The following is a 19981-nucleotide window of genomic DNA, read 5'->3' on the forward strand; positions in this document are numbered from 1 at the left end:
CGGGCGCAGCTTTGTCAATGAGCGTATATCTTGTGAGAGGATTAATGCAGCCGAAAGGTGGAGGAAAAATATTGAAGGTTTGTAGCGGACGGGAGAATAATCCTTTGAGCTCCTGGGGAGACAGACAGAGAGGGAGGAAAATGTCGAACTCTTTGCTATCGGATTTGGCGCATTTTTGTGAAGAACTGATGGGCTGAAGGACATTTCCCCAATAAAGGGACGTTTGACTTCAAAAGTGTTTAATGGCATTATTTGAGACACAGCTACAAAGCCTCAGGGAACAGAAATGGTGCACAAACTTCTGCTGCCCATTGGTAAGTTCACAGCTGTTATCATCTTTGATCATGTAGAATGTTTGTGGAGGTATCAAATTACATGCTTTCAAGAAAAAAAAGAATATTAGCCCTAAATTTAACCTTTGAAACCAGCAATTTGGCTTGATGTCCTTAAAAAACATTGGGGAGAAAGCAATGAGCACCTATCAAGAAATGGCACAAAAACTAGCAAGACATTTAAAAAAGTTAGAAGAAATAAAGAGAAAAGAAAGAAAGAAAAGTTTTTCTTTTCAGTCAAGAAAATTACCTTAAGAAATTGCAAAAAGAAGATTTTTTTTCTTCCTGTAACATAATTTTAAATATAGAATTTAAAAGATTTATAAAAATAGTTTACTAAACCTTTTTGGATAATATCTAAAAATGTTCCCACGAGTCATTCAAGTCATTTTCTTCTCATTTTTTTCTTTTTTGCACATTTCTTGTCAAGTTGCTCATTGCCTTTTTTCCATGTTTTCAAAAGAAATCAAACCAATTTTCTAAAGCTCCATAGATTTATATGCTTATGAAAATTGTTTCAATGCAGTACAACAAAATTTATATCCATTCAGGTTCTAAAAGGTAAATAATTATATAGTCACATAGTGTGTCAATGGTCTGCTTTTAACATCTGGTGCAAATAGCTGTTCAACAATTTTATTTCTTGTACTTTTTTTCTGTTCTATCACCCCTCTTCAGTATTTAAACATTTGAACCCTGAGCAAATTGGTTTGATGTCTTTCAAAAATGGAAAAAAAAAGCAATGATCAACTTGACAATACATTTTTCCAAAATTGCGAGGAGGTAGGAGATTTAGAAAACTATTTAAAAAAAAAAAAACAACCTAGGGAAAATATCCAGAGAACTATTTATCATAATTATATATTTACATAAATTTTACAGCATTATTCTAATTCTTAAGCAGTTTTTTTAGGTCAAATCCTTGTTTTATTTGTTGTTGTTTTACTTGGTTTTTCACTTGTTTTTTGTTTCTTTGTGTGATGTTTTTTTATTTTTTTGGGGGGGCTAATTTTCAGGTAATTTTTTTGTACTTTTTACAATTTATTGCTAGTTTTGGGTCATTTCTTCTTTCTTCTTCCCATGTTTTTGAAAGAAATTAGGCATTTGCCCGGGTTTTAAAGGGTTAAAGACTATATTTTTAAGAGGTTTAGATTTCTGATAAATTGAAAAAAAGAAAGAAAAACCATCTTTAATCTCTTCTCCTCTCAGCTTTAGCAAGCCTCGTCCCACCTGTGCTGTCAGGTACCAAAATAAAAGCTCAAGGTATTGTATCACATCCTCACTGTTCATTCTTCACCATTTTGCATTTTAGGACTTACAGTATTATCTGTAAGTGTGGAGGAAGTATTTTGTTCCTTCTCTTTAGTTAAAATACCACACTTGGAAAATACTTTGTTCTGTTAAGTCCTGCATTGAATATGTTATTTTGGTAAAAGTTTAATCAAGAACATGTACTTCAAGGAAAATATCAATGATAATGGCGAAAAAAAATAAAAAATAATGGCAATGCTCTTCCACAAGGATTAAAGTGGACTGAAATATCGATAATAGCAAATATAAAATAGCAGCTATCAAACAAGGATAAAAGCCAATAAAATAACTTATAAAAGCAAGATAAGTTAAAAGTCAGAAAGCTATGACACCGCAAAAAAATAGCAGGTACATGATAAAAGAATAAAATAATAAAATCACAATAACTGCACACCAAGACTCGCTAGAACTGTTAAAGTGCCAAAATTGAGCGGGTTGCTTAGCAAGTAGAGCTATGGAAGTTGGGAAGAAGGAGAGCTTGTAGCAGTTACTTAAAATTTAAACTTAAAGTATTACTTAATGATTCTGCAGAAAACACTAAATAATATTCACAAATTAAAGAACCAATGAATTTTCTGTCATTCACCTTGTTGATTAATTGACTAATCATTTCAGTTGTACATGTATTAACTGTTGGGTAGTGTAATCTAGGCCTATATAAAAATCATTTTATAAACTCATCTTATGCTTTTTATGCAAAAATTTTACTTTGTAAAATAACTACAACTTTCAGATAAATTTAGTAAAGTAGAAAAGTACAATGTTCTCTGAAACATAGTGGAATAGAGGTATAAAGTGGCATGAAAAGCATGAGTCAAGTAGAGTGGTAGTTCAGACTACGGAGTGTATAGTCTTGATCAAGCTAATTTGAAAAATTGCTTTTATGTGTAAAAAAATAAAATGCAGTTTATACAATCTTTGCACATACTCTCAACTGCATTTTGAGACTTTTAAAGGTAAGAAATGCTAAAAACAAACAGCTCTCCAACTGAACATCTGACTGTACAATGTCTGCCTGTGTTTCCAGTGAAGAACAACTCAGGTGTGACACCAGCTGGGCAGTGTGGGACCTGGGTAAAGGAGCCTGATGGAGGGTTTTTCACCTCCCCTAATTACCCTGAGAAATACCCGCCTGAGAGGGAATGTATCTACATTATAGAAGGTGCGGGCTCTCCATCCTTTCTTTTAGCCTTTTCCTCACTTTCCACTCTTCCTGCTTTTATCTCACCTGTTCTCAACCTCTCCTCCTGCTCCAGCCTCCCCTCGACAGTGCATCGACTTGTTCTTCGATGAAAAGTATTCCATTGAGCCGTCCTGGGAGTGTAAGTTCGACCACATCGAGGTCCGCGATGGACCCTTTGGTTTCTCGCCCATCATTGGTCGCTTCTGTGGGCAGGAAAGCCCAGCGTATGTCCGCTCAAGTGGGAGGTACCTGTACATCAAGTTTGTGGCTGATGGTGAACTGGAGGCCATCGGTTTCTCTGCCCGGTATAACTTCACACAAGGTGAGTGATGGGTGATAAGGTAAACAGTTTAATAGGCCATTAATGCTACAAAGGACTCTACCGGAAACGCATCCTCATATATATTAAATTGGTAAATACACAGTTGCTCGGTGGAGCTGAATTGCACTGTGCCAAAAGATTTACCTTTATTGCTTTCTCTTTTTTGCTGCGGTGGCACTCATGCTGTTTCGTCCCTAGACTGCATGAAAATAATGGATGCAGTCATCATGACATCACCCATTGATTTGTGGACTGTTTTGAAGCCTCAATTTGGCATTTTGGCCAATTTGTTTAAATCACATATCGTGTGCTAATAAAATCTAAATAAATAAATAACAGCATAAAATAACTCAACAAAAAGTTAAGGGTAAATTCTTAATATCCCTTATGTGGCAATAACATGCTTAAATAGAAATGATATTGTATTCCAAGTCTTGGTCAACATAGTGTGCACTGATCCTTTCAAATTACTGCAGTTATTAAAGATGTGTGTAAGCACATGTTGTTAAATTAATTCTCTCCTGCCACCAATGATTAGTGGAATTAGACAGGAGATTAGCATTTGGCAGGGGAGACTCATTAAACTTGATGTAAACAGAAAAAAGCTCGTTCTGATCTGCCAATAATTAAATGTATCAACTTAAAGGGGCCCGCGACCCTTACGAGGACAAGCAGTTATAGGAAATGACAGAAACTTAAAGGGGTACTTCACGCTTTTAGGATAAATGCATTAGTATGCTCAGTAAGTTGTTAACTCTGGAGAGTAAGGTAACCATACTGTAAAATTTTGTGAAATGATAGAAAAAAAGTCTGATATTTGCAGAAAAATAGCATCAAACCTCATATGCACAGGAAAACAACATCAGCCCCTGCAGCAATATCAAAACTTGAGTGTGTGGGAGGGACTCACAAACTGTAGGCTAAAACTGGAACATCCCGTGCGGATAAAAAGATAATGTACATGATGCTCTATCATGTCAAGAAAGAAAGAAAGAAAAAAAGAAAGAGGGGTGGTTGGGTGGACAGAGGGATGCAGATTAATCTTTGCCCCCCGTCAGTGTAGGTGGCCTATAAAATCTGCCGTTAATGAAGCCTCTGCCTCGGACTCCCTTAAGCTGCTACTGCGGCTCAGCACTGACAAGCTGTATTCCCCTGAAGACAAGCTTTCATTAACTTTGTGTGTGTGTGTGTGTGTGTGTGTGTGTGTGCGTGCGCGTGTGTATTGAATAAATGCTGCCCTCCTCTTCCCTCGTCAGCTGCAGCTGGTGTGCCTGCACTACAAATGGAAATGAGAATACTTTCCCAGCAGCATGCCACCAGACCAGTATTAAAGTTGCACGATGTAACTTTTTGACCTCATATGCACAATTAAAAACTACACTACCACTAGCCTTTAAATTGAAGGATTCCTGGGTTTCTCTGCGGTATTGATCTGGTGTATATCACAATGTGGCACTGGGAAATACATGTGTCAGTTGTGCATGCAAATATGTGTTTCAATTGGACTGTATGACTGGCCGAATGGGGCACAAACTGAGAGGGAGAAACTGTGTAAAAGGGGTAGCCAGTTTGGCATGTGGCAGGCGACAATGTCAAACTCGCAGCAGGGTGGTGGACTAGGAGAGAGTGCCAAGGAAAGGAGTCGGAAGGCTTAGAGTTGTAGTAATACTCCAAACATCACTCCCTGCCAGCCAGACGTAGCGCCAGCTGGTACGATAGAGGAACAACAATTTATCAGAAATGCAAAATGAAATGGAAAAATTATCGTATTTTCCACTTTTTTTGCCACAGTCACTCCTATAGAAACTGATAACAGAGACTGACCTATCAGTATAGACACGTAGATATCACATTCCCAGTGTGACGCCTGTCTGCACAGCTGCATTATTGTAGAGGTCAAACTCTACTAATAAAGAATTACATGTGTCATGAGAGATGCAGATTTCACTTCAGAATCGACTGTTACTCGCTTAATGAACTGATTTTCATGAAATTTGTTTTTGTTTTAAACCTCATAAAGTGAACATGATAGTATTTACTTGTTTGAATTAATTTCAGCTACTGGAGGCAATCTGATCAGCTTTATGACAAAACGGTAATCTTCTGAATAGCTGCAAGACTGGGACATGCAGGCTCTTACTTATGAATAAGTGACATTTCTGACATCCCGCGCTGGTGACATAATCAAGTTTCCTACCCATACACACATCCGACCAATCATGAGCAGCTTCATTGAAGGCGAGCACACCGATTGGCACTCACAGTTGTCAATCATTACGTCAAATCCCCTTTTTATTAAATCAAATAAATAATTAAAACCAAACTTATTGCTTTTTCACTTAAATGACAGAAAGCACCTTTAAAGAATTTTTTTGGCGTGTACTGTGAGGTTTTAGTTTGCCCCACATCCCGTTTGCTGACATGGAGGGGGTGGGGTTTATGACCTATACTGCAGCCAGCCATCCGGGGGTATGTGTCACAACCTCTAAAAGATCACCAAGAGACCCAGCGGGGGAGCCAACATGGTGTCTATGGCACATTGGTTTGGTTTTTGGCCTTGCATCGTTATTGACCAGGTTTAGCCTGACAGTTCTCATGAGCAACATTTTTAGGTGCTGTTTTCAGTGACTGTTGAACTTATTGTATATGGACACAAACATTACAGCAAATGAATGTTAATGTTGTTTGTAAATGCTGGACTTGTCTGTAAGAAACTGCTAACAAATTAGCCATATAAAGGCATTATGTAACTTTTTGTTTACAGCTTGTTTTGTTGTTTTGCTTTTTAGAAGGTAGATTTATTGTTCATTTTTTAAACAAAGTTTAAGAAAAGAAAGTATAATTATCCTTGATCCTGCTACTTCTTTGGAGTTGAAGGTTGAGTTGATTAAAATCAGCATCTACTATGAAGATTCAGTCCGGTTGCTTGGTGATATTGCTGCTGATGGCATCGTTCAATTCCTGCAGTACATTTTTTTCCCTTAGTAACAGTTTGTGAGTCATGGGGTGGATAACTGATCTGTCAGGGCTGATCAAATTTATGGATGAGAGGAGCAGCTGCTGCGAGTGAATGCAGAATGACGGAAAGTTTCGCTTGCAATGCATGTAACATTTTGCTGCTCCATCTGTGCCCAGAGTACATTCTGTGCTCCGAGGGTGTGGTGCAATGCACAAAGGTGTATGTATTTCAACAATCCTCCTAATAAAAAGACGCAGCTCCAAAAAAATCTAAATTTCTATTTAAATCTATTTGTGGCTGTGGATATTTTAATTTACATTCATGTATATGTACGTCTGTGTGTTGTATTAATCTTTTTTCGTTGATTGAACAAAGATAAATACAATGTCAGTGTTCTTGTTTGTACCATAAACCTTTAAGCTGAATAACAGTAGCAGAGGATTTACTTAAACCATCCTATATGTTGCTTTCATCTCATCTTACTTTTTTTTCATATTGGGTATAAAACCACTGGGAACACACACACACACACACACACACACACATAGGAATGAATGTGAATAATCTGGACAACCCTGAAGCAGAGGCACAGTTAAGAAACATGAGAGGATTATTAAGAGTCCTTGTTGATTTGAGCCTCCGTGGAGTCCATCACCTGCTCTCCTTACATCATAGCTACTGACCAGTTTATTGCATTATGAATGACAAAAATTTTTTAAATTAGGGATATTATGGTTTTTTAAATTAACTCACTCTCCAGTCCACCCCATGTCTTTTAAAACACCTTTTTTAACCTGTACTTGATTTAGGGACAGTTGTGTATGCTGTATTATTTAGTATATTATTTAAGTCTCTCTCATATATTGTCAAACTGGTTGCTTTGGTAGAATTTAGAAAACAAAAAAGTAACATTTTTATCACAAGGTTGCCACTGCTGTTGGGGCCTAATCTGTCTCGAACTAAGCCGGTACATCAGGATTAATAATCCACCTAGCAAGTAGATTCATCAGCACAAAGGTTTAGAACACAATTTCTCTTCCCTTTCTAATGTGAAGTGTGTGTTTTTCTTTTTTGATGAAGGGCATAAGGGTTTCAGGGGAGTTTAAATGAGGGCGGAGGCAATGTGCCCGGACACAAATGATGTAAGCCTTGGCCAGCTGTGTTTTTATTTTGTTTTGCAATATGTTTTGATATTATCATTTTCATTCTGCATTTTAGTCTTTGTCCTAGATTGTTTTCTCTATCCCCAGACCAAATTTGTTGCAGTATTTGTATTTGTATTTTAAAATCTGGGGCACAGATAGCTGGCAGCAAATTGAACGGATGTATTGTATAGTATCTTCTTCTCAAGCTGGTGTGCTTGTGCTTGTACTAGATGGTACATGGAAAGAGAAAAGTGGAGAAAATGTGTCAGATATGTGCATTTCTGTTCCACCTCCAACTCACTGGCCCTGCTGCTCAAAGTTTTTATGCCTTCGTGGCAACAATGGCTGATGCTAGAGGCATTATATATTTGGGGTGTCAGTCCCATTCTTTTAAACACAATATCTTAAGAATACCTTCAGGGAATCTTGTCAGTTGTGGCACAAATGTCCACTTGGACTCAATTATGAATTGATTTGGTGGTCATACATCAAAGGTCAAGGCCACTGTGTTTTCCTCTGCCTCATTCTTGTGAATGCCATACCTCAAAAACAGCTTGAGGGAATTTTTTCAGATTTGGCACAAACGTTCACTTGGACTCAACAATGAAGTGATGAGATTTTGAAAGTCAAAAGTTAAAGTCACTGTGACCTTGTGTCCGTCTCATTATCGTAAATATGATTTCTCAAAATTCCTCTTGAAGTAATTTCTTTAAATTTAGCACAAGCGTCCACTTGAGCCAAACTTGTGTTTTTGGCCCCTGTTTATGGAAAGGTTTGAGTAAGTGTTCCAGATATTTGTTTCTAAAATTGTTATGTTCTGTTTCTAGATCCAGAGTTCCAAGGGCTTGGGGAACTGCCAGCTCTGCCATGTGAGTATTCAACTTGTGTTATTATGCCACAACAATTTTGCAGGTCAGCAGCTTTGATTCCTGCTGACCGCTAATGGTAAATAACGGTTTCATACAACTACCTATACATTTTATGTGTCTGACTTCTCATTTTCGCTGAATGGATAATTTTGTCAAATATCTTTCTACAATTTCACATTAAGATTTTAGGGTCTGAAAACTTGCATTACCTTAACTTAAAAATTTTGTTATCCACAGTTTGTGAGTTTGAGCTGAGCGGGCCAGAAGGCTTTGTGGAGTCCACCCAGATAAGTGGAGAGGGCCGGGCGCTGGCGACTGAAGCTGTAGACTGCAGGTGGTACATCAAGGCTCCACCAAGAAGTAGGGTCTGTATATGTCGCCAGTCTTGTTATGTGTTGGCAGTGGTGCTTTTTGTCAGTTGTGGTTGGCACTTATTTATTTTTTAAATGACTTTGACTTTAAGGGGGTTGGAAAGGTTTGGACCAAATCTTACTACCATATCCAAGCAACACATCCTTTTTTAAAAGAACTCTAACAATTGATTAAAAGTCATTTTGTCCTTCTTTACATTACAACGCTTAAAGCTACAGTTGGTAACTTTCATGAAAATAATTCTGTGTCTAATTGAAAACTGTCAACATATTCTAAAATTAGAACGTGAGACAGATAGTCTGTGAAAAAAATGATGTCCTTCTCCTCTTTCTACCATCTCTAATGAAATTTGTTAGAACTGATTGCAACACAACAAAAACGGCCAATCAGGCAGCGCTTATTTGTAGGATATTGCATGTACCATTGTTGAAAATATGTTTCTGATTGTACCCATATATTATAAATAACAAATCAGAGGTATTTCCTACCTTTTATGAATCCCTTATTTTAAGGCAGTAGGCTGACACTATACCTGTATCTCATGTTATGTACAGTACCTACATTTTTACAATCTCCAACTTAAAAATGACTGAGTTCCATAAATGTTACGATTACCCATTCAGTTTTACCACTTTTAAAAGTTCTCTTTTTCATCTACTGGCAATGCTTATGTTAGCTAAAATGCTTAAGTGTTGGAATGAGACAAGAAGCTTTATGATTGAAACCAAGATAATTATGTTGCCACTGTGTAAAAATCGATGTAAAAAAATGTGGCATATTCTTTTCAAAAGAATTGGAAGAAAAATTTCCCTTTCTGCCTTTTATGTACAGATCTACATGCGTTTTCTCGAGTACGAGATGCACAACTCGAATGAGTGCAAGCGTAACTTTGTTGCCATCTATGACGGCAACAGTTCAGTCGAGCACCTGAAGAATAAGTTCTGCTCCACGGTGGCCAACGATGTCATGCTGGTGTCCTCTGTTGGTGTGGTGAGACTGTGGGCGGATGAGGGAAGCAGGAGGAGCAAATTTAAGATCCTTTTCACAACCTTCCATGAACGTGAGTCAGTCTCCATTTTTCTGCAAGCTTTCTTTTGAAGATACTAGCCTCTTCACAGTTAGTGTGGAATTTTGGTTACTTCTCTATAATATGTACAGATCAAATGTACTTTAGTAGACCACTGCTTTTCATGGCACTATCAGGTAGACAATACAACGATATCTTGGTTAAAAAAAACACACAAAAAAACTACTTCATGTGGCATTATCCTAGCTGTAAATGCTGAAATGTCTCAGTAACAAAGCAAGCACTTTTTCAGGCGCTATCACAGCAGGAAACATAGCAAAATTTGCATCAGGTATGAAAACTGTACCAAATCACTGAACTGAACTGCTATTTAATGCAAGTAGCAGTCAGTGAGCAGCGTTGCAGAGGCATTTCTCATCAAAAATGTTGAGATCAAAGCATTTATTTATTAATCAAACTATTTCAAAATGTATCAAATTATACTTTAATGCTGCACTAATCAATATTCTATATTTAGACCGAATCAAATGACTAACTGCAATGTGAAAAAGCACAGCAACAAGTGGCAGATGGACCAAGTTAGCAATTAGCTTATGAACATAAGGGAACATTTAGCTGCTAATATGGCATTATTTATTATTTCTCACAGGAGATTATGGATACCAAACAAGAGTTAAAAGGGAACATTAACTAAATTAAGAATTTCAATATGTTATTTCCGTGACCAAGGAAAGTTTAATTAGTATTTGGGGACATGAGCTACTGTCTCTCAAAGCCAGAAACCAGAGAAGGAAGTCTTAAAATTATGTCATCAAGTATAAAGTCTGGAGCTGCTCCATAGACAAATCTTTTTTTTGTTTTATATATATCCAAATTCACTTTATCTGTTGTAGTTATTACAGTTGTGAAACAGAAAGTGTGCCCATGTATTCATCATGTTCCTCTGGCTGCTCTCAGTGTCATCTTTCACCATTATCTGTCTATGAGCAGCTTTAGAATTTATACCTTTTGGCATCCCAAATTTGAGTTTTAGCACTCCAGTTTGGGGATTTAGAAAAGAGTTCATTTTTAGTGATATTTTGGACTGTCTTAGACCACAGGACTAACATGTATGAATTTTGAAAATGGATAAAGTTTTCTTTTAAAAGCAAAGTGGACACTGGACCTAGATTCTTTACGTGGCCAGAAACCACTACTCCAAATGAAGGTGGCTCAGCTTTTGCTCAATGTATTAATAGGCATAAGTTCACTTACGTGTTTGCCGTAATAATTTCGTAAGGTGATAATATGTCAGTGTTGTGCTTTCAGCTGGTTGCTCTGCCTCCAAGTGGCAAAGCAAAAAATAAATGCCCCAAAAAACTATGATTAGAAAACCTTACATTGGCGCCATCTGGTGATGATTAACATTACAGTACAGTGTGGTAAATAATAAAAAATTCTTAACACTGCATAAAGGTGAAATATTACATACTTTTAGAGAAAATCATATTAAAATTGACTTCAATGTAGTCAACTGTGTATGACTCCTTTTCATTATTGTTTTTCAGCTCCGTGTGATGGAGGGACTTTCTTTTGCCACAGCAACATGTGCATCAACCACACCCTGGTCTGCAACGGTATCCAGAACTGTGTTTACCCATGGGATGAGAATCACTGCAAAGGTACCCTGCATGAAACAGAGGCAGACAAGCAGCTAAATTGGCTAAGTTGGCTAATGCTGAACAGAAACTCATTCTTCTCCATGTTTCCTCTCTAACTAGAGAAGAGGAAAGCCAGTATCCTGGACACGCTGGATAACACTAACCTCACTATCATCGGAGTGACCTGTGGCCTGGTTGTCATCCTGCTTGTTATCTCTGTCATCATCCAGGTCAAACAGCCTCGCAAGAAATACATCATCCGCAGGTGAAATTTCATTCATTTCTTACCCAATGCATTCTCCCCCCTTTATACCTACATACATACAAAGATCATGTTCCCACCCTCTAATAATGTCCCTAAAGGTGGATGGACAGTGGAATGGCTTGTATATGACTGTTAGCGGTCATAGTTTTAAACACCTGGTTAATATTAATATATAATCCAATTCAGTTTAACTAAATCTATGTGGTTGGGTTTAGGCAACAATCCACTGTTTGTAGGTTTAGAAAAACTTTCATGGCTTTGGTGACAAATCCCATGAGCTGTATGTGACATATGTCACGTGATGTATGCGACATATGTCATGTGAGATATGTCACACTATGTTACATTAGATTAGTAAGAAATGGACTTATTTAACTTCATTACATTGTTTAAATACCTTAGTGTCTCCAAATGAATGCAAATGCTGCTTTGTGTCTGCTGGATCAATAAATAGACGTCTTTTTGCTTAAAAAGTTTAGGTAGTGTTTTTGTTGATGTTCAATGTTGTGTTTTCAACTTGTTCTTCTGCCCCCAAGTGGCCAAAACATAAATATAAAGCCGCTTTGTAAAAAAAAAAAAAAAATCTGAACAAGGGCTTAACATCAATCTACTGGTACCAGTGTAACCACTTCATTTTGGCTAAAATGCAGCGTGTTGCAGCTTAGCTATTGGGTACATGATTTAGTAGAAATGGTATCATTATAAAATGCAGTTTCAAGTTGTAAATATTTTGATGAATGTCAAAAAACAAAAATCATTTGTCTTTTTTTTTAAGGGCAGAAGGAAATTCACTTATTTTTGTGTATAAGAGCACAGATCACATGCCTGCAGGTTCAGAGTGCATACTTAGACAATTATACACACGTCAGTGACAGCACACCTAAACTCAAAGTTGACTGAGGTTGAAAATCAGTTTAACAGAAACTGTCAACCTTTTTGTGCTAACTATCTGTATCATATGTGTTTGTGTTTGTCTTTTTTCCTCTGTTTAACACACAGAGACGACTTTGACCCTGCTCTCCTCCATCCTGGTTTCGAGCCTCCTCACTACGAGCTTTGCACTCTGCGCCGTGCCCCCTCTGGCGACCTGACTGATGCCGCCCTCGCCGAGGACTTTGAAAAGTTCCACAATCTCCGCCGCTCCTCCTCCAAATGCATCCGTGACCATCACTGTGGCTCTTTTCCGGGGAGCGTGCACGGCAGTGTCCACGGAAGCCGCAGCAACTTGAGCATGAGGGACGCTACCATAGCGGCTGACGGGGGGGCTCTTGTGCCCCCGCCGCTCCCGCCTGTCATGGTGAGCCAGCAGTCGCCACACCTCTCCCATCACACCACACCAGCAGGTCGGAGGAGCATCCTGGTGATGAAGCATAGCTACTCTCAGGATGGGGCAGAGGGGTACAGGGCGGAGGAGGATGATGATTTGATGACAGACGATGGTCCCACCACCAGCCAGCACTACATGCATCACCATCAGATGCACCATGGCATGCCAGGGCTGGACCACACTGTCCACCGTACACTGTCTAATGACTTCTGACTATTGTAAGGTGACATTAAGAAGGAAGTGGTGAATATATATCATCACTTGAAGTCTTTATCTGGTTATGTTAAAAATCATGAAATTTAAACTCCTTTGTAAATTAGATTTCAGTTTAACTTTATAGGAATTAAATATCCAGCATGAAGGATTTATGAGGATATGTTGGCAGAAATAGAATAAAATGTAATACGTATGTCTTCTTCAGTGCTTAATCACCTGAAAATAAGAACTGTGGTGTTTTCGTTACCTTACGATGAGCTGTTCATATGTAAAAGGGGAGTGGGTTTTTGTCCACATAATCTGTCATGTTGCACCGCCATGTTTCTAGAGTAGCCCAAAATGGACAAACCAAACACTGATTTCAGATAGGCTAGGGCCCTTCATGTTTTTGTGTTTTCACGTCAGCCACTGTGGTTAGCAGCTCCTCCCTGACCAGTGTCGGAAAAAACACTGATTTTTATAAAATGTGAAACCGTTATTTTCAGTGCTTTTACCCGTTTTATTCACCTGTTCCATTTGTTTTTAAGAGGAAGAGACCTCTGTGGATAATTTGGCTCACTTAAAAAAAAATCCTGAACGTATGGATCAGAAATAAGGAGAGCAAACATTAACTTATCAGAGCAAATAAGTGAGCTCACATTAGCAAATGCTGGGCTAGCTGGGCTTTTTTCACCCTTTTTTGTTCCTTATTTGGCTTTTCCAGCTCTAAAATGAAATGTTTTATGACTTCATCCTATTTGAGATTATTTTATGGATGAATGTTGTAGTGTTTCCTTTATGTTTGGACATTATTACGCCACCAAAGTGTTAGACTGTTCCCTGTCTTTCAACAAACAAGATGTTTTGTGTTGAACACAGGTCCAGGAAAAGGCATTTAAACAAATAATATCAATGACAAGGATATGATGGAAATCTGGGGTCTTCCCATGTGTTTTTTTTTTCAAGAAATAAAGCCAATTTGCTCAGGTTTCAAATGGTTAGGTCTAGTCAATAGTTCAAATTCAACTAAATTAATCTGAGAATATGCAGAGAATGGTCACATATACTCTGTAAATAAACAAAACAGCTGAATTCTTGAATCTAAACTAATTAGCTGGTGAAATGTAAATAATAATGATAATAATAATAATAATAATAATAATAATAATAATAATAATAATAAAAATAAAAAAATAAAACATGACCAAATATTGTTTTGCAAATACACTATGATACCTAGTAGGCTTGAAATTTATATTTTTTGTTTCTGTGTAAAAATGCATATATTATGAGATCAAATCTGTTGTTTGTTTGGGGGGATTTATTGAGGTTTATTTGTGTGCATCAATTTATTTTCAATTCGGTTCATCCCATTTTTTTCTGTCTGATTTATTTATATTGATTATTCGACTGACTATTTATTTCATTAAAATTCTTTTTTCCTTTACTCCATGGCATTGTCATTTAATGTGTGTGTGTGTGTGTGTGTGTGTGTGTGTGTGTGTGTGTGTGTGTGTATTTATTTGTACCTTTTAAAACTCTTTTAAACACCTTGAGGGAGATTAGTTTTCTTGTGCTGCCTTCAGATGCCTCTCACAAGCATTCAAACATGAGAAATTGGTTTCATATCTTTAAAAAAGATGGAAAAAAGGCAACAAGAAACTCGGCAAGAAATGTCTACTGAAAAATGAACTGTCAAAGTAGGGGAGAAAATGACCTGAAAATTAGCTGGGATGATTACTGTGTATTATTAGAAAAATAGTTGACCAGGGAGGGAAGGAAGGCGGAACCTTTGTTCCCTTATCTTTGTCATCCCCTCGGGCTTGTATCAACGTTGCACAGGTCATCGTTTAGAATGAACGCATGCATAGCAGAATAACCTAACAGGACGGTCGCTCTCTTGTTAGCCATTTCTATTGTTTATAATAATTTGTTTTGCACGTTTGACTTAGCACAATGAGCAGGCGCGTTTTAATTATTACCCGGCTTCATTTATGACAGTTACTTTAGCTCGGTTAGCTAACCTGTAGCAGAGTCCCAGCTGTCATTCATGCAGCCCAACTTCAGCGAAAGTTAGCTGCGCATTTATACGCGTCCGTTAAGCTAACATCATGTCACAGGAGGAGCTTTTTCTAGACTCGGCACCAGCAGGACAATTAAAAAGCGAAGTGAAGGAGGCAAAGAGCAGAAGTCGGCTCGGTGTGGTGGTCACAGGGGTGCTGGGAGGGTCTCTGGTCGCCCTGTACGCGGTGGCTGCTCCGTTTGTGGCTCCTGCCCTCAGGAAAGTCTGTCTCCCGTTTGTCCCCGCGACTACAGCTCAGGTGGAGAATGTCCTCAGGGTGCTGCGAGCCCGGTCAGGGACGCTGGTTGACATTGGGAGTGGAGATGGAAGGATAGTAAGTGCTGTGTTCAGTGTGGATATAGAGGCATAAAAAATAAGAATCAGTGCTATAGAAGTAAACAGCAATATTGGTGACATGCTCATTATACTGATAAATCCCTATGTGCCTGTGGTAAAACACATTTTCTCTATTTTTCTTAGTCATAACACTGTTTACTGTTACTGAACGCCAAACCTGTCTCCTCTGTGGCAGAGTTAAAGGTCCCATATTGTAAAAATCTGATTTTCATGACTTTTTGTCATTACAACACTGGAATAGGTCTTATATAATACTGTTTAAGTATCAAAACATTCAACCCACACAGAAATGTGCACAGCCCATATTCAGAAGCTGTGGCTTTAAACAAGCTGTCAGGACTTCTGTGAAGTTGTGATGTCACAAGCATATTATATGAAGAGCCTCAGTAATGAGTCCTAAAACCGTAAAGGGGTTAGCATCTCAGCACCTCTGGTTCCCTTGTCTCTCTTCAATGTTTTTTTTTTTGATTGTGTTTTTGGTTAGAAGCCTAAAACTGTGGTTAACACAAGCTTCAGTGAAAGTCATGATTAGTTCTTTGACATAAATACATCATTAAATACCCAATTTGTGAACTAAGAAGCTCTTATTTGTCTTTGAAAAGGTGGTTGCTAACAAGTGACTAAATGAGACTAAAGAATGTAATCACATCTAGCTGTGCCAAAAACTGCTTCCCAGCCTCATTTTGGTGGTGACTTTTAATCATTTGATTTAAGTATTGTTTGTTTATAGCGTAACATTAGCTTTTAACTCCTGCCAATCGCATTAAACCAAAAACATTCTTAGATTCATCCTAATGCAAGTGTTGCTACAGTTACTTCACGTTGCTGAATTGAATTCTCCTCAGTTGTCCTTCCTCCTGCAGGTGATAGCTGCAGCCAAGCAGGGCTTTCAGGCATCAGGCTTTGAGCTGAACCCCTGGCTGGTCTGGTATTCTCGCTACAGGGCTTTGAGAGAGGGAGTCCACCGCTCCACCTCCTTCCACATCTCTGACTTATGGAAGGTCAGTGATACATGATTGGTAAAGTATAGTATATGACTACATTTGGGGGAAATGCATTTATTTGATAATAGCAGTCAATGTATTTTTGTTGTTATAGGCATACGGTGTCACATAAAGGAGCAGTATTTAGGATTTAGTGGCATCTAGTGGTGGGGATTGTGTTCATTCTTCAGAAGGTTTTTACCGGGAGCTGAATTATCTGCGAAGGTCTCTTCCTCTCCAAAACAAAAGCACTAGGTGATTTAAATCTAGTGGAAATAGCATGTATTTTCTCCTAATGCTAAATATAGTAAAAACTATGTAATCAGGTAGAAAATAGTAAAAGTGACAAATCCCAAGGCAAAAGCTCAGAATAACATCTAAAAATAATACAATGCATGCTTTTATACTTTGACAGCTGTTGGATTTAACAATTTAACAGTATGAATGTAACAATTTTGTTTGCACAGTGTATTTTAGACTTACTGTAGGAGCTGAGCTGGAATTTCCAAGATTAAACAAAAATACACAATCTTGCTAAAATGTATGTCATATGCATGAACACAGCCAAAATGATCAAAAAAATGAAGAATGGAAAGTGTGTAAAATGCACCAAACAGTTCCTAAGAGTTAAAGTAATTCCATTTTTTACTCCAGTGAATGTGTATATTTTGAAAAACTTTGTATGTTATGTCTGCATCTGCCACCAGTTGATATTCTCTGCAATTAGGTGGAAAAACACGTGTATATAGCAGTATCAGCAATCAGCCCAAATGAGTCAAAAAGTTTCGGCATATCAAGTATCGGCAAGAATCCAATATCGTACATCCCCTAAAAAAACATACTTGTTATATTCCACTTCTTTCTGATTTCTTTGCAGGTCAGTTTTGCTCAATACTCCAATGTTGTCATTTTTGGAGTCCCTCAAATGGTGAGTTCTTCTGTTTGCGCTGCTGTCATTTTTAGCAGCATTTTTATTATTGCATTTTAAGCTTATTATCAATGCCATGTTTGCTAATGGAAGTTACTAAATTAGTAAAGCATATAGTCAGTAGGTGGGTTTCTAATACAGACTTGCGCAAAACATAAGCAATATTTTCAACTGCATTGCCACTGATGGATATTTTGCGCAATGTTGTGTGACTTTGCTCTCGTGATAACATTACAATAACCATGGCGATGGATGTTCAAAACTTTGACTGGTTTATTTCTATTGCAGCCACTCAATAAAGCCAATCAAATATCAGCGTAATTTCTTTGTCTAGTATAATAGTTAAGAAGATCTCTGTCTCTTCCTCTGTCCGCACATACTAAGCCATGTTTTGTAGAATGTATTGTGACTTTGTTGTACTTTGTCTTCTTTGGGTTTAATGGTGGTTGGCATCCATAAAGTCCCATTACCGCTACCTGCTGTTACACATCATATAAGCTATAAATGCAAAAAAAGTGTTTCCATTGCAGTTTTGCGAAATATGCCGAAATTGCCGTGTTTCCATTAGGCATATTTTGTATCCGCAATTTCATTTTGTGCAATTTGAGGGTTAATGAAAAACCTGTTTAGAGTGTGCACTCTGGTTGGCTAGTTTAAGTAACTGAATGAAATAGTACAATAGATAAAATCATTTATTGTTTGTGAGAAATTGCACCATCCACTTCACTAGAGAGAGCAATTAAATATGATCAGATGTTCTTGACCTCGGTTGTATCATTGTATTGCCTGAGTGCTCTTTTTTAAAATCGCCAAGTAAGTTTTCAGAATCCCAAAGTGGTACCCTTGATGTTCTGATTGTTGCTTTCTGTGTCTGCAGATGGACCAGCTGGAGCTGAAACTGGCAAATGAGTTACCGAGTACAGCCAGGGTGGTGGCCTGCCGCTTCCCCTTCCCTACTTGGATCCCCGAACATACCGCCGGGGAGGGCATAGACACTGTGTGGGTGTACGATGCCAAGACATTTAAATCACACGTACAACGTGGGATGACAAGGAAGACGACACCAGAACATGAACATACACCAGATTCCCACACATAAATGCCAACAATCAGATATTGTTAAATTTTCATCATGGACTGCAACCCTGAGATGTGGTCCTGTTTTGAATCCATGCAATTTCCTTTGTGGGGTGGATCTGAAATGGGTGGAAAAAACTGATGTTCAAGTTTTAAAATGTGCCAAATGGTAGTAAGTCTTTACACATCAATGTCAAACTGAGCGAAGTAGAAAGACAAAACTAATTGGCACTTGCCTTAATGAGTGCTTATACCATGCTAAGGGGTAACATCAGTATTTTTCAACCTGGACCCTATTTTCCCATGTTTTTGTGTCAAAGTCACTAATAGGAGCAACAATTTTTAAAATTGGTCCAGTACTGAGCGAGAGAGTTGCAGCCGTAGTGGCAAATTTGTGCACTGTCAATTAACGTCTATTAGAGCCCAACCGATATATCAGTCAGCCCATTTTATCAGCTGATATTGGCCTTTCACAGATATATTATCAGTGTATATGTTGTCCCATATGTACAAATATGAAACTTTTTTTTTTAACAGAACATAATTTAGAAAAAAATGCTTGAAGTAACATATAATAATAGTATAATAATAATATAATAATATAATAATTAAATTCCCAAATAGGTGTTCTGTTTCTGTGCACTGATTTTATTTTGCCAGTAAATGTTATTGTTAAACTGAAAATATCCTGCCTCCAAAACATATCTTTGTCAAAAGTGTTTTATAACCATATTAGAGGGATAGCTGAAATAGATCAGATAAGATAGATAGTATATCTGCTGATATATCAATATCGGGATTATTTTACTCCCTAATATTAGTATTGACATGGGCCCTAAAAATCCAGTACAAGTCAGGCTGTAGTGAAAATATGGTGGCTCTACGCACACTTAAATTCCGGTTATTTAAGTGGAGTTTGGTGATAATTTGGGGGCTGTTTCTGGTGAAATAAAAAAGATATTACTCTTCATCAAAAAGGTCACAGACACATTCCAATAATCAGAGCCTGTGAGTTGCAAAAATGAGCATGTTTACAAGTTGTAAATTGATGATGCACAAATGCCCCACATGGCTTATTTTGCTCAATTCTGGACCAATTCTGTTCCCATAAGCCACTTAGACACAAGAAACATGGGAAAATAGGATCCAGATTAACCCCCCCCCCTCCAAAAAAAAAAAAAAACAGTCATCCTTCAAAGTCAATTTTCTCCAGTTATCAGTCAGCTCTGCATATGTGCACACTAGTGAAACAAACAGGTATTTCATGTTCCATACATTTGTGGGGCTCAAAATCAGACAAGGGATTAAAAAGAACATCAGTAGTAATGAGGTCAGTGTACTTTTTGGTCTTTTAATTGTCTTTTCAGAAACAGATCAATGAAAAAAAAAAAAACCACTCAAAACTATTAGTTATTTCATTTTTATTACAAAATCCAAAAAGGACAAATTAAAAACATCTGTTTTTAGTGTTCAGAGCAAGAAATGGAATATATATCATAGTAATGTCACTTTATTTTCTTTTTTACTTGTAAATAAATAAATAAATGGATAAATAAATAAATACCAAGAAAATTAAATCAGATGTTTTGGGTTGTTTTTTTCATTTTCTGTAACTGCCGTTAAAAAC

General features: G+C 37.6%; 2 protein-coding genes across 3 annotated transcripts; both read left to right on the plus strand.

Moving 5' to 3' along the window:
• Positions 1–7: 7 nt before the first annotated feature.
• LOC121951880 (neuropilin and tolloid-like protein 1) lies at positions 8–14394 on the plus strand. Its single transcript, XM_042498368.2, has 10 exons — positions 8–314; positions 1542–1595; positions 2671–2805; positions 2900–3148; positions 8080–8121; positions 8359–8486; positions 9325–9553; positions 11068–11181; positions 11281–11425; positions 12425–14394. Exons 1-10 carry the CDS (start codon positions 287–289, stop codon positions 12963–12965), a joined length of 1665 nt encoding a protein of 554 aa, XP_042354302.2. The 5' UTR covers positions 8–286; the 3' UTR covers positions 12966–14394.
• A 371-nt stretch (positions 14395–14765) lies between these two features.
• On the plus strand, positions 14766–19931 carry atpsckmt (fATP synthase c subunit lysine N-methyltransferase). 2 transcript variants are annotated; one of them, XM_042497229.2, is made up of 4 exons: positions 14766–15343; positions 16212–16367; positions 17227–17277; positions 18155–19931. In XM_042497229.2, exons 1-4 carry the CDS (start codon positions 15059–15061, stop codon positions 18374–18376), a joined length of 714 nt encoding a protein of 237 aa, XP_042353163.2. In that variant the 5' UTR covers positions 14766–15058; the 3' UTR covers positions 18377–19931. The 2 variants fall into 2 exon arrangements, with proteins under 2 accessions (XP_042353163.2, XP_042353164.2); XM_042497230.2 differs by having other exon boundaries at positions 14770–15343; positions 16230–16367.
• The last annotated feature ends 50 nt before the right edge of the window (positions 19932–19981 follow it).

Source organism: Plectropomus leopardus, chromosome 12 (genome assembly GCF_026936395.1).
Source record: "Plectropomus leopardus strain MGB_pleo_1.0 chromosome 12, ASM2693639v1, whole genome shotgun sequence".
Taxonomy (NCBI): Eukaryota; Metazoa; Chordata; class Actinopteri; order Perciformes; family Serranidae; genus Plectropomus; species Plectropomus leopardus.